This window comes from Schistocerca gregaria, chromosome 1, assembly GCF_023897955.1.
Source record: "Schistocerca gregaria isolate iqSchGreg1 chromosome 1, iqSchGreg1.2, whole genome shotgun sequence".
Classification (NCBI taxonomy): domain Eukaryota; kingdom Metazoa; phylum Arthropoda; class Insecta; order Orthoptera; family Acrididae; genus Schistocerca; species Schistocerca gregaria.
Genome location: NC_064920.1, coordinates 1114857224 through 1114872739, shown reverse-complemented (window position 1 = coordinate 1114872739; position 15516 = coordinate 1114857224). Strand labels below are relative to the sequence as shown.

General features: G+C 41.0%; 1 protein-coding gene across 3 annotated transcripts in view; it reads left to right on the top strand.

The window, feature by feature from the left end:
• Positions 1-15516, top strand: part of LOC126283469 (uncharacterized) — a 379338-nt gene that overhangs the window by 357240 nt on the left and 6582 nt on the right. For all 3 annotated transcript variants that reach the window (XM_049982274.1, XM_049982273.1, XM_049982275.1), the window contains 5 exons: positions 9362-9496; positions 9610-9774; positions 10924-11055; positions 11196-12413; positions 13281-13551. In XM_049982274.1, the coding sequence (XP_049838231.1) occupies positions 9362-9496; positions 9610-9774; positions 10924-11055; positions 11196-12413; positions 13281-13551 (1921 nt within the window). The remainder of the gene's footprint in view (positions 1-9361; positions 9497-9609; positions 9775-10923; positions 11056-11195; positions 12414-13280; positions 13552-15516) is intronic.

The following is a 15516-nucleotide window of genomic DNA, read 5'->3' as shown; positions in this document are numbered from 1 at the left end:
CTGGAGCGAGTTGGCACCGCATCTGCGTACAGAAGTCACCCAGTTCCCGTAAATACAGGGGAGGGGGGCGATTAGCTCTCACGCCACGTTCGATCACACTCCAGGTGTTTTTAGATCAGGTTCAAATCCAGCGAGTTTGGGGGGAAGCTGGAACTCGCCACTGTATTCTTCGAACCTCTCCATCACATTGATAGCCTTGTGACATGGCGCATTATCATGTTGAAAAAATGCTACTGCAGTTGGGAAAAATGACTGTCATGAAGAGGTGCACTTGGTCTGGAACCAGAGTAGCCGGCCGCTGTGACCGAGCGGTTCTAGGCGCTAGAGTCCGGAACCGTGCTGCTGCTACGGTCGCAGGTTCGAACCCTGCCTCGGGCATGGATGTGTGTGATGTCCTTAGGTTAGCTAGGTTTAAGTAGTTCTAAGTTCTAGGGGACTGATGACCACAGATGTTAAGTCCCATAGTTCTCCGAGCCATTTGAACCATACGACATCAGTGTTGAAGAATGGCCGCCCAGCCCCACGATGTCTGGACGTGGTTACACCTTGGTTTCGCCACGTGTCGATGACACTTACTAAAGCGCTCCTCGAACACCCGCCAAGCCGTACAGTTTCCGAAAAACTCATGCCGAGCCTCCGGGCCATCACACTCTGCTCTCGGTCAAAATCAGATAGATCGCGCACCTTCCCCATTCTACACGAGGACAGCACACTCACTGATACTACGTGCTCCCTGCCCGTGTCTGATTCGCAATCATTCCTCGCCAGGTGACGCTGCTTCTCGCTCCCCACGCCCGGATTCCCGGGATCGATTCCCGGCGGGGTCAGGGATTTTCTCTGCCTCGTGATGACTGGGTGTTGTGTGATGCCTTTCGGTTACTTAGGTTTAAGTAGTCCTAAGTTCTAGGGGACTGATGACCATAGATGTTAAGTCCCACAGTGCTCAGAGCCATTTGAACTTTTTTTTTTTTTTTTACGCTGCTGTAACCTGAACGGGTTTATATTGATAGTAGGTCAGTGGTCATGATGTTCTGGCTGATCAGTGTATCAGTGTGTATATGTTACTTCATGCAATTTGTTTCACTAGCTATTGTTATTAATACATGTGAGCAGCTACTGTAACGCCGTGAAAATGACAATGTCCGAAATGTGTAAGGGGCATTCAAAAAGAAACGATCCGGAGGCATAATTACAGAAACCAGTACCTGTATCTTAGAAGTATTGACACTGGCTGTTGAGACACTTGTCCCACTGTGACACAGGCGGTAAATGGCAGTCTCATAAAAGTCCCGTGGTTGCGATGTTAACCAGTTGCGCTCATAGTTCCGGACGTCGTCGTCCGAGGTGAATCGTTTGCTCCTCAGAGCCTTTTTAAGGGGACTAAAAATGGCAGTTCGGCCTATATGATGGGGGCCGACAACCTCCCATTTGAATTTCTGCTGGCATGCCGCGACTGTGTGGGCCGTATGAGGCTAATCGAACTGCGTGCCTACGGAATATCGCGTCAGTTGTGCGACTGGTTCGTGGTTTCCTGTCAGAAAGGTAACAGTTCGTAGTAATAGACGGAAAGTCATCGAGTAGAACAGAAGTAATATCCAGCGTTCCCCAAGGAAGTGTTATAGGCCCTCAGTCGTTCCTGATCTATATTAACGACATATGAGACAATCTGAGTAGCCGTCGCAGATTGTTTGCAGATGTTGCTGTTATTTGCCGTCGTGTACAGTCATCAGATGATCAAAACGACTTTCAAAATGATTTATGGTGCGAAAAGTGGCAATTGACCCTGAATGACGAAAAGTGTGAAGTTATTCACGTGAGTACTAAAAGAAATCAACTAAATTTCGATTACACAAATCTGAATACTGTAAATTCAACTAAATACTTAGAGATTACAATTACAAATAACCTAAATTGGAACGATCACATAGATAATATTGTGGGTAGAGCAAACCAAAGACTGCGATTCGTTGGCAGAACACTTAGAAGGTGCAACAGGTCTACTAAAAAGACTGCTTACACCACGCTTGTCCGTCCTATTCTGGAGTATTGCTGTGCGGTTTAGGGTCCGCATCAGGTGGAACTGACGGATGACATCGAAAAAGTACAAAGAAGGGCAGCTCGTTTTGTATTATCGCGAAATAGTGTCACAAACATGATACTTGAATTGGAGTGGAAATCATTAAAACAAAGGCGTTTTTCGTTGCGACGAGATCTTCTCATGAAATTTCAATCACCAGTTTTCTTCTCCGATTGCGAAAACATTTTGTTGGCACATACGTACATAGGGAGAAATGATCATCACGATAAAATTAGAGAAATCAGGGCTCGCACAGAAAAAATAAGTGCTCGTTTTTCCCGAGCGCCGTTCGAGAGTGGATCGGTAGAGGAACTGCTTGAAGGTGGTTCATTGAACCCTCTGCCAGGCACTTTATTGTGAATAGCAGAGTATCCACGTAGATGTAGATGCATTGTCGTGGAGCATAATGACCCCACGGGTGAGATTGCCTGGTCGTTGTGATTTGATCATTTGGCGAAGGGTGGTCAAGGTTTGCGAGTAACGCTGGGCATTCACTGTTGTCCCGTGCTGCAGGAAGTGGATCAGAAGGGACCACCTTGGTCAAAGAAGACCGTCAGCATAACTGCACTCTTGTGTATGACGACGTCCAGCTGTATGTGCGGAACTATTTAACATCGCAGCCCCGGGAATTTTATGAGACAGCCATTCACCGCCTTGTGTCACAGAGGGACAAGTCTCTCAACAGCCAGGGTCAATAATTCTAACATGCAGGTACTGGTTTCTGTAATTATGCCTCCGGATCGTTTCTTTTTGAACGCCCCTTATATGTGGCACCGGTTAACAGTTAAATCCTTGGCCGGCCGGTGTGGCCAAGCGGTTCTAGGAGCTTCAGTTTGAAACCGCGCGACCGCTAAGATCGGAGTTTGGAATCCTGCCTCGGGCATGGATGTGTGTGATGTCCTTAGGTTAGTTAGATTTAAACAGTTCTAAGTTCTAGGGGACTGATGGCCTCAGATGTTACGTCCTATAGTGCTCGGAGCCATTTGAGTTAGGTCCTTGTCAGTACTAATGTGCCCGTCGCCTCCATTCTTCCCCTATTCCGTTGAAGCCGTAAAAGGTCACAGTATTGCTCTGCTCCGGCCAGTGGCAGTGGACTCGCATGAGACCTGAACAAAGACTGTGCAAGAAACTCCAGTCTTGAAAAGTGTGTCGACTTACGTAATGCAGCGTTTCAGGGAAGGGGGCAGCACAGAGTCGTGACGTCACGTCTGACGTGCCGCGCCCTCGAGGAGTGCCGCCTTTCTGCAAAGCACCCCTCTCCTCCTCCCCCCCTTCCCCCTCCACCCAAAGGCGCACACACACACACACACACACACACACACACACACACACACACACACAGAAGTGGCTTTGAAGTTGCCGCTGATGCAACTCGTGTCTTTCTGCTTGTTGTTTTATGCAGCTGCCTATTGTCCCAAGCGCACGACGTTCGCAACACTGGTCACACTTCATATTACACTGTACGTAAATGAAATGTTTTCTGCGCTGTCAGTTACATTATGAAGGTACATATTCCGTCATTTTTTTACTTATTTATTTATTTCAAGCTTCAGGACTTTTTGGCGCAAATCGTTTTTAGAGAACTGGTTACAACGAACGAAAAATACCTTCCAAATTTTCTTCTCGAACTGAGAGATTATTTCGTAATTATCTGACAAGTATTTCACTTCTGTTGCAAAAATCCCACCGGACCCTATACGAATGTCTCCAGGTGCTGCTTCATCACTAGATATTATTATGTCTGTCTGATCATTTCCATATGAGCTGTAAAAATATTCTAAAAACTACTACATATGTTGTGTCAATGTAAAAGTTCTATATAGATATTTAAATAGCAGTTTTGTAACATTTTTAACTGCCGAGGAGCGCTTCCTTTGCTGGCTGTTGTTGACAGTTTGTTGTCGTTGGTCGAAGCCACTCCGTTGATAGTATACTGTAGCCAATCTCTCGATCTCATAATCTTGGCTGCCACGAACATTTACCTGTTTTTTCCAAAATACGTCGCGTTTTCCAGGATAGTGATTAGGGTAGGACCTAATAGACAAGCTTAAATGAAATACCAGCTAACTTCATTTAGAATCAAGAGAAATTAGGCAAAACCAGTGACATTGGTTACTCACATCCGACACATGAGTCGTCGTGTTTGCTTCCCATCATTCATCACACAATTACCATCCACAGCACGCAACAGTATAGTTGGGTACACTGTAAGTACACTTCTACCGTTTTAACAATAACCATTAGCATTATACAAGAATGGTATAAATATTAACCACCCGCAAAGGAGCAATGATGTCCGAAATACATTGTTCGTCAATACAAAATCATCTTATGGTTGAAGGCGGAGTTTAGTTGCTACCGAATTTGCCTGACACAGACACAGTTGCATTCATTCCCATCGGGAATGTTAATCACATGTCTTCCAATGGAGCCCTACACAGACTTCCTTCTAACGCATTATGCTGAATGTTTCTTAAGCCATTAATATAAAATATTTTTGTATACGTTGACGCTATCATCAACCCAAATATTAGTTTGGACACCACAGCGCTTTACTAGGCGCGGTCCTATTTGAGATGGTGTGCTGTTTCCTTACTACGATCTTTGAAATAACTGACTCAGGAAGTTATAGCGAGACCTACCGCTTAACGTGGACTGGTAACTACGCAGTTTTCCCATTAACAAACTTTGTCAGAGTTGAAAGATACGGTAAGTGACAACTAAAAATCTAGGACTCACTAGGTATCGCACGCAGGACCTGTTGATTCTTATTGCGGCAATTTAGTACTGGGCTGTGGAAACAAAATTTTCTATAACTGATAATTGTTGTGTCGTATCTACCGAGATGTTGAAGCAAACATGGTTTTGTAGATAGATCGACCAACTTTCTAACAGCGTTCGAGAACCATAGAAAACAGAAATACAGTGGCATGGCGCTTGTTATAGTCTGCAGTGTAGGATACTACAATTAACGGCGGACTCACAGCAGGTTCTGCAACCCGGTGTTTATGCGGCTATGAAAACAAGCCTCCCCCCCCCCGGGCCCTCATTTTGTGAAAAGTTACACACCATGTGTAATTAAAAAAATCTCATAGCCCCTTTAAAAATGACCATAGTTACCTCAGTAGCTCAGCAAAGAAAATGTTTCCAAACTGATTTTATGCCGTCAAATCCACGGGCGTTTTTCGTCAACTTACAAGTTAGCAGTGAAGGCTGCGGCTCCGAGCGTACGAACAGGCTTAAAGAGGTTCCTTTCTTTTAGTGCCTTCCTAATTTACACTTCCCTTGTTTCGCGAACTTGATCTAAGCAAGTGCTGTGAAGTTTCCTGGACAGATGTGAAAAACGGAACAGCAAACAAAGTTCCTCGGCCGTTTCACTATAGGAGACTGTAAATATTTCACGTCCTCCCATCACGAGAAATAACCACTAAGTAATTTCTTTCATATATTCTGTCCCTTATTCTCACGCCAGATACGTTTCTATTCATTTGTTCATTCTGCGGAATGAAATCCGTTGTCTCGAAATTTTTCCAGAAAAGAAGTGGTTGATCCCTGTTCTCAGCTCGAAATGGTCAGATTGTTGTTCTAATCTTCTGGATAAACAAATTTATGTCAGCGCTATTTTGAACTATTAGACAACAGGCCTCCTGGGTTGTACAGTTTTTCCTTTGTCACGTTTACACCAAGTTGATAATTCTCTCTCTTTCCACTCAATATTATGTCGTTGCGTTTCCTTATATCCTAAGAGACCTCTTCTGAAACACAAGGAGGAAAACAACGGAATAACCGTAGCGAGGATCTGAATTCAAAGTTACATGAAGTATTTTGGTCTCCGTATGCCAGGATCCCCTAAATTACTTTTGGTGATCCCCCCCCCCAATCGCTTCCTTGTTTCTGTTTCAAGTCATCTCGATGACTGTCTTCCTTGTAAATGATATTCCAATTAAAAGCTGGCGACGTTCCCAGTAATCCACGCACTGCCAGCTAGTGTTACTCCGATTCTTGGTTAAAAAAGAGGATTGCCCTTTTTTTTACGTGCGCTTCTCCGTTAATTAATCCCAGCTAGGTCTCTACTCTCTGCTAGAAATGTGTAGACACGCGAGTTGGAACTCTTTTTGTAATTATATTATTTCTCGGGTTAGCCAACTTTCTGCTATGTATTTGAACGAAGCTGATAATAAATTAATTTAGTGAGTTATAAGTTGTTTCTGTGTTGCCACCAACAAGTTCTTTTTGGAATACAAATATGCAATACATTTTAAGCCACATTCATGACTAACTGCAACTGATCAGCACGAAGCCGCCAATAATTGAGAGACTCCGCTTGAAACTTCCCAAATTACCTCACTTATTGCTTTCTTTCAGCTGTATCAAATTGTCTTGATAATTCACTCTTGTTCATAGCGAATTCTTTTTTTTATGCCTTAAAGCAGCTTCCAAAATTATTGTCTTCGTCGACGGCAAATTATCCGCGCATCCTTCGTAACCCGAGAAACCTCATCGTCATGCAGAAAGTCTTCCGCCAAGCCAGGACGACTGGCTAGCTGGCGGTGAGCCAGCGCTGCACCTCTGCCGAGTCTTCGTTTTGTGTAGTACTCCGCGGCGGCGGTACATTGGCTTCTAGGCAGCATCCAGCAACACGGCCGGACACAAAGGGCAGCTGCGGCGTTGCCACTTGCTCCCCCCAATGGCGAGCGGTCCCGCGTCTCCCTTGTCCTCGCATCCCATTGGCTGGCGCGTCTTACTCGCAACCGCGCGCGGTCAAGGACCAAATGGCCGCCCAAACAGGTTTTTACCTCGTCTATAGTGATGCCTCCCAATCTACGCTTTACTACGCTCGGTTCTAAAAAAAGAGAACAGTGGTCGTACGAGTTCGAGGAACCCGAATAACAAATGCGCTCTTGCCACGCCCCGTTGCAGTAGCACTGGCGCCATCTGTTATACTAAGTAAGCATTGTTGCGCTACGTAGCGATATGCTGGGAACCTTATCAAAAATCGTTTTCCGTTCGTTTCTGCGAACTATTGGTACCGGAATAGCTTCAGAATTCTGGAGAATATATTTGCCAAACAAGAAACGAAAGAGAAATATCCGCGATGCATCGAAATAAAGACAGAAACGAAATCGATTGTCTATTGTCTCGTCCTTCGCATTTGACATTTATCTCCTACTAAAGTAATAATTATGCAGTTTTCCATCGTAGTATTATAGATTAATTACAACATTATCAGAAGTCAAATCTACAGCACATATTAACAGAACAGTTAATTACCGTGTTCCACAACAGAATTTTCTATCAACAACATACATTAGTGAAGCCCGAGGAGAAGGCGGTCTTCATGTGGTTTATTAACCCTTAACAACTATGGATGGTCTATGAGACCGCAACAGTTTTTTGTCTGGTTATATGTCACACACCGCTGTGAGATGAAGTAGACTCTTCTGTGTGCTTCCTATTTGATGGCAAGCTACATGTGTCAGAAATCTGGCTTGTTGTTGCTATCTGTTTCATATTTTTCGGCCTTGAGAGGTCTCACAGACGTACCATAGTGCTTGCGTCATGCTTTTGCTGAACCTAACCCGTTTCTCCGTGGTGAGAAAAGGTAGAGCGTCTATGCAACGTCTCCTATGTGAGACTGGTGAGTTCAAGAACGCCTCAGTGAATTCTCAGACTTCAATGACAGTGATAATGACCCAGATTTCGAGTATTTCGTTATCACGATAATAATTTGGAGAAGGAGGTTGAAAGTGATGAAGATGTCACAGGTGATGCCAACGGGGAACCGTACCTCTGTGGTAGGAAGGGAAAGATGTTTTCGATGGAAAAAACGGAAGCCGCAAACATAAGAACAAACAGGCAACTCAACATTGCCCTGCAGCTGCTTGGACTGCAATATATTCCGAAAAGTCTTGGAGAAAACTTGCTGTTTTGGAGATATGAGCCTCAAATACAGAAACAGTTTGTGGAAAAACGATAAACATCAGCCTTTTGTTGTCCTTCTTTGAAGTGGAAAACAAGATATCCATCCAACAGTGTGTCAACATCATTGTATGTAGTCCATCATTATTTACAGGTGTTATATTTGTTTTGGGGAATTTTTGTTGTAAATTCTCTGCAATACTTGAAAATTGCTCGTTTACATAGTCTGCTAAGTGTTGTCGATCATTTATTACCTTACCCCCTCTCTTAGCAATATGTTATTCTGATAAAAACTTTTTGAATAAAAAATTGTAATGCCTAGACTGCAGTTTTCCTGTCACAAATAAAATATGACAACTAATTTTGGTTGCTATCTGCAATCATCTTCAGATCATTAAAAAAGTGAGAAGGTGGTAAGTAAGCATTGGAAAGCAACATTAGCCATAGTCATGCGATAACACATATTTGTAACTGCCAAAGCAATACAAGCACACAGTTTATAAATATCATCATGTGCAAGCCAGGTTTTAGGCCGTAATCTCACAGGATGTCGATAATATAGGAAAATTTCCTGTTGCGTATCCTGCGAATTATGGTCTAAAACCTGGCTTGGTCATAGTGATGTTTTAAAACTATGTACTGTGTTATTGTTTTGATAGTTACAAATGCTTGTTATTGCATGACTACAGCTAATGGTGCTTTCCAATCTTTAGTCACCTTCTTTTTACATTTTGAATAATGATCTGTAGATGGTTGCAGATAGCAACTGAAACTAGCTATCAAAACTTTAATTGTGATAGGAAACTTGCAGCCTAGGCATTAAAGTATTTTTACTTCAAATAAAAATTTACTTATTAAAAGTAAGTTACTTCAAAGATAGGCCTATATAAATGTGGCGAATAAATAAGCACACAAAACCCTTGGCCCTTAAAGGGCTGTGCAGCACTATTTACAAAAAATATTTTGGAGATTTATTTAATTTCATATCACTAACAGAATATTTTGGAGGTTTATTTAATTTCATATCACTAACGGAATCTCTTGCTATATGTCTCTGTTACACATCACTGTCAATTATACTAATAAATGCACTGTATTTTATTAAATTAGTGGCATAATGTGGATTGGTCTGTGTTAAACAGCTGTGGAAAGAACACAGCTGCTGTGGCTATGAATACAGACTGTGTAACATGCAGCCCCAAAGGGTCACTTGATAAATACTACTCATAGCCAAAATTTAATTGTTTGTTTTTTCATGTTTGTGATTACCCCACAGTGTATATTTCTACAACTAATTACAAGTCACCAAGAAATATTATTTTCCATAGCTGTCTTGACTCATATGATTTATTCTTAATGTTACAGGAACTCTTTGCACAACTGCAGTTCAGCCAAGAGAGCGCACTTCCTCCAGATGCATTGCGGCGAGCTTTGGCAGAATCATTCTTCGACCAGCAGCGCTTTCAGCTGGGGTTTATGGATGATGCTGCCGAATGTTTCGTAAGTGACACTTTTAACTAATAATTTTCACGGATTTGCACCTGAGATATAGACACTGACTTGTCAGTTATTAACATATGCATGGCTCATCATGAACTTCTTATCGTTTTTAGGAAAATATCCTGCTGCGCATCCACTTTCACATTGCAAGTGGTGAAGCAGAGGATATGTGCAATGCTCGCCACTGTATACCTCACCAGAAATTTGCCATGACACTCGTGGAGCAGAGTGTTTGTGGGGCTTGTGGTGCAACATCTGAGCCCCTACCATTCACACAGGTAATGAGAAGCAGAGTCAGCTATATAGTCAATATAAAACAGCTATGTGTGGCCATGATACATACGAAAGACTGCAATACTTATTTCACTAGTAACTGAGTAAAGAGGTAGAGGTCTTGGTTTCATCTCTCACTTCTTGATGCCAAACTTTCATATTTAAGTGTTGGAAAGAAATTAGCCGAGAAAAATGTAAATTTACATATAAGAGAATTATTCTTTTCAAAACCACTAATTTTTAAGTGACCACAGTTTATTCATACATCTATTACCTCCTTCAATAAAACAATTAAGGTGCCTCACATTCAGCTTAGGCTATTTATTAAGATATGATTGTGGAAGATTGTGTGTATTTGAAATTTTTTGGAACTCTCAGTTTATGGAAGAATGAGACAATTTATTGTAGCGAACAAAGCTTGTTTATATTAAGGAATGTTTGTGTGTCAGTCATGCAAAGTAATATGTAATCAGGTAGATTATTGGGAAATTATTTCAGTTTAAATTGTTAAAATAGTTCTGTTGTGCCACGCGAGCTCAAGCATTCAAAAGATATTTAACTGGGAGGGAACCATTTTTTGTATGAAACCTTTAGTGACATTCTTATAAACATTTTCAAAGATTATCAGCAGTTATAAAATAGATATTTTTGAAGAAAGTGATATCATTGTTGAAACTATTATTTAAATACCGATTTGGCAATTCTTATAAAACGCCACTTAGAAAAGATTACATTAAATGCCTGTGACGTTTTCTCTCTGAAAATGAAATTTTTTTGTGGGGAAAACTACTTACAGTAATGTTCATGACTAAAACATCCCCTGCAGTTGCTTAATTTTTAACATTACACTTAATAGTTGTGGATGTCCCACCAGCAAAAATGTGTGTTACTATATAGTGTGTTCATGGGCTACAATCAAATCGAAGTTAGCGCACTGTGTTGGGGCCAGGAAATTAATCTAAACTATTGCTTTATAGATATGGTATTGAATTTTGGGTATGAATGAGTACTTCAAAAGAAAGAAGAGCATGTCTTTGAGACAGTATAGCTGTTAGATTGGCAGCCTAATATAATGTAGAAGAAAACAACAGTCCTATAAAATTTATAAGCATTCCTTGATGTGTATTTCACAAATTGTTTGTTACTCCCCACAGATGGTGCATTACGTCTCAGCATCTGCACTCACTGCCCAGGCTCGTCAGACGTCTGCGACAGCTCTGCATCCTGACCTCTTCGGACAGCTACTCAGGAAGGCTGGTGGAATGGGAGATATTCGAGACTGTCCGGTAATTAGAACTTACACACATATAACTCTTGTTTCTCATTGTATACTGGAAATAGAATAGAGAATAAACTTACCAGTTCAGTGTATGGATATACTATTTTAAGTCACTTATTTCACAATGCTTTCTTGTTTCTTCAACAGAGTGCTTGTGGTGCAAAGATCCAGATATGCCGCACACTGATGAATCGTCCAGAGATAGTATCTGTGGGAATTGTGTGGGATTCTGAACGGCCCACACTTGAGCATATAATGGATGTATTTGCCACTGTGGGAACAACACTCCGATTGTCAGATGTCTTCCACAGTGTAGTGGATCATCGGTGGGCAGCATCTACAGTGCACTGCCTTGTCGGCGTAGTTACTTACTACGGCAAGCACTATTCCACGTTTTTCTTTCACACAAAGTTACGTGTTTGGATCTACTTCGACGATGCCACTGTTAGAGAAATTGGCCCTCGCTGGGAGCAAGTTGTGGAAAGGTGTCGCCGAGGACGGTACCAGCCCCTGCTGTTGCTGTATGCAGTTCAGAGTGGAACTCCGGTCTTGACAGACAGTGCTCCCAAAACAGTGACTCCTGTTCCAGTGGCCACATCAAAATGTGGGGCAGCAGTTGTTTCTTCGCATTCTCTACAGAGCCCTCTCCTCTCATCTGCACCTAATCAAAACCCAGTAATGCGTAGATCCATTACACCTAGTCCGGAAAAGACGTCGGCCTCAGTAAGTGGAACTACTGCCACACCTCGCAGAGCGATAACACCTAGCCCGGAAGGGCCGCTGCACCATTATAACACGCAGCATCACAATGGACATCCACATGTTGTTAACAAACCCTACTGTGAGTATCAGAACCTCAGTGACATTCAGGATGCCATTTTCGGTGCTGAAAAACACCAAGAGGCAGACGAAGTAGACTGCGTCGCAAACAGAATGGAACCCAGCTACATTAGTCGCAAGGCGGTAGAAAATGTGTTGACTTTTCAACAGCAGAAGAAACAACAGATGGTTCTGCAAAGATGCAACAGTGGTGGCAGTTACAATGGAACACCTGTTGGAAGCCCAGATGGAATAAACATTCCAGAGCATCTGAATGTCCCAAGGAGGAGAGACTCCGGCAACTGGAGTGGTGACAGGAACAGTGCTTCATCGTCGTCCTCCACGTCGATGGAGAATCCGTACCTCTATATTGTTGGCAAGATGCAACCGAGAGTGCAGGGAGGAGTACCACGAAGCCCAACTGGCATTAAACCTGGAGAACTGTCAAGTTCAAGCAGTGGACCATACGATGCTGGATATGATTCTTACTCACTGTCTTCCACCGACAGCTTACCTCTTCAGCAAGGGCTGAAATACAATCTGCAGGTAATTTTTCCTTTCTGCGTACAAAACTAATAGTATCATAACTATATAAATACTGTATTTGTTTATTAATTGGCTGTGAATATTAGTGACACGTCAAATGACTCACACTGAATGCTCTTATCAACAGACATTATAAACTTCATTATTGACTTCTTTTCTCATTTAATTTAATTTATCATTGTTATACATTATGGAGAGGACAGATTGCTGCTCACCTCATAGAGGAGGCAACGAGTTGTAGACAGGAACAATGAAATACTGCTAAACTGAGTTAGGCCACAGTGGCCAAAGGCAATGGCCATGTGTGCTCTGAGCTGTATTTGTGTGAATGTGTTTGTGTGTTTTGTTGTTCTGAATATGGGCTTTTTTGTCTGAAAGTTTAATTGTTTGACAGTCCTTTCATTGTGCCAGTCTAACACTCAGCACCACCTCTATGTGGCGGGTAACAATCTATCCTTTTCATAATATTGTTGTTATTCCATTCTGAACTTTCCATTATTATAAGGTACATGTAATACAAAACGACTTCTTTGAAACAGACTCCCAAGAGTATTTATTAGTTATGGCACTGTCCAAATAATTTATGATCATTATTAAGTAGCTGTCTAGAGAGGAATGTATGTAGAAAAAGAAAAAGTTACTTTTGTTTGTGTTGCTTGTAATAAAAGGCACTTAATGAAAGTTTGGAATATAACACTATGTGTGCTTGAGTATACAGGGTGCAGTAATATGAGACTTCTACAGCCTGTTGTGAGACAAAACTTGTTACAACCAGAGTGATATCTTTCCTTCTTCCTCTGCTTTCACTAGTTATATGTGTGTGTGTGGTAACATTAGTAAGTAAAAGCATTTTTTTTTTCTTTTTAGTTGGCACAAATACCAGAAGCAAACTGTGAACGACTCTGTGCTGAAGCAGATCAACTTATGGAACGCTCGAGAGCTGCTGAGGAATCAGGTGACATTCAGGCAGCACTGGGACTGTGCCATGCAGCAACAGGGAGAGCACGTGCTGCCATGGATGCTCCCTATAACAATACTCAGACGATGACCCTGGCTCGCATGAAGCACAATACGTGTGTAATGCGACTTCGTTCATTGCATCGACGGCTGTTATTGCAGAGCCACCCTCCGCAGGAAGGTGAGAAGAATCAGTCTTAACATTCTTAATTCAGAAGCATTATTACATACATATGGGCTGGTTTTATTTAATTATGTGGAAGCATTTTGTAAAATCAAAGTGCATTTTCCTCTGTATTAAATCTCAGTTCAGACAGAAAATTATGCAGTTATCAGCAGGAGGTAGGGAAATAACTACTTAGTAAAATGTAAATGTTTACACATTTAAAACAAGCGGACTCCTTTTTTCCTACTTTTTTTTTACTGAAGGTAGTAGGACATGGCAGCAGTAAACTTGGAAGAGCCAGACAAAGACTTTATATTTATCTCTTTGAAAACAAAAAATCTGAAACAGTTTTTTTGAAATGCTTACATTGATTTGTAGAGCATTTCAGGAGTAATAGAAAATATGTTAGGAGGTAATAGTATAGGCTAACATCCATTTAACATATGTCCAATTTTTACTGGCTACAGAGATACAGCCAGTAGACTTAACCCAATCAAACTCTCACAGAAGTTGTTAAGCAAATGCAAATAATTAATTACAAAGTTGATTTTCATAAATTCAACCTCTGACTTCAGTATAATTTTGAATTCTCTTGACAACAGCATGTGCAGTTCTTCTGTAGTTACCTAGGCATTATTTTATGACGGCGGCACTATTTGTAATCCAAATGATCAATTTGTCTTTTGTGTTTACTTTTCCTTTGTAAACTGACGCATGCTTACAGGCAAATATCTAAAAGGGCGAGGTTTGGGGACTTTGGTGGCAAAGAAATTCTGTTCATTTGCACATTCATATGATATATGACTGCAGGACACTGCACTATCCCCACACAGAGTACTGAAAACTTCAGTAAATACTACTGAATCTGGTACTCTGGAATTAGGTAATTAAACTCAAACACAACTTTGCAATTTCAGCTTCAAACCAAACAAAGATAATAAATAAAGCTAAATCAACTGGAGTAGCAACAAGCAAAATGAAAACTTTTCTTTGTAACCAGCTGTATTTAGTGACTAATAAAAATGGACACATGTTACATGGAATGTTTTATTTGAATAAATCTATACTAAAATATTTCATATCCCTCTGGAAACACCCTGCGTGTAGAAGCAAAATGGTGAATACTTGTAAAAAAAAAAAAAAAAAAAAAAAAAAAAAAAAAAAAAAAAAAAAAAAAGTTCATAGAATTTAAAACAAATAATGGTTCCCTTTTCTATCAAAGATATTGTTGCAGTTGATCAAAACTATACTCTGCAATCCACTGTGAAGTGCACGGCAGAGAATATGTGCCATTGCACCAGTTATTAAAGTTTCATCCCACTGCATTCACATATGGAGAGAATGAAAATGATCGTTTGAATAACTCTGTGCATGCAGTAATTATTGTGATCTTATCCTCCCAATCCATGTGTGAGTGATCTGTAGGGGCTGTAGTATATTCCAAGAGTCACAATTTAAAGCCAGTTCTTGAAACTTTGTTAGTAGACTTTTTTAGGATGGTTTACATCTACATTCAAGAGCCTTCCAGTTTTGTTCGATCAGTACCTTTGTGGCAGTCTCCCATGAGCCGAACAAAGCTATGAAACTCCCAAGAAGATTAATTTGGATGACTATATTCATATGAACAACTAGAGTCTTTCACCAAGAACATCACTCATGTTTCACTTGTTATGTAAGTGCACAGAATGTGTGCCTGTGAAGTCAGTGGTGTTACTAATTCTGGTTACCATGCTGTCAGTTTTCTTTATTTATAGTAAATTCATTATGCTCTGTATCATCATCATTTTTTAAAAGATTTTCTTTCGAAACTTCTGGTCACTATTTGAGCGAAGGTTTGTCATTTTGAATGCATTCCATAAATGGTAACACTGCTCTTGGTTTCTCTGGTTGAAATGTTGAATCTTTATTTGTTAAAATATCTTTAATGTCAAATTATATTTAATTTATTTCTGTAAAATGTTTTACTCCACTCACCAATTT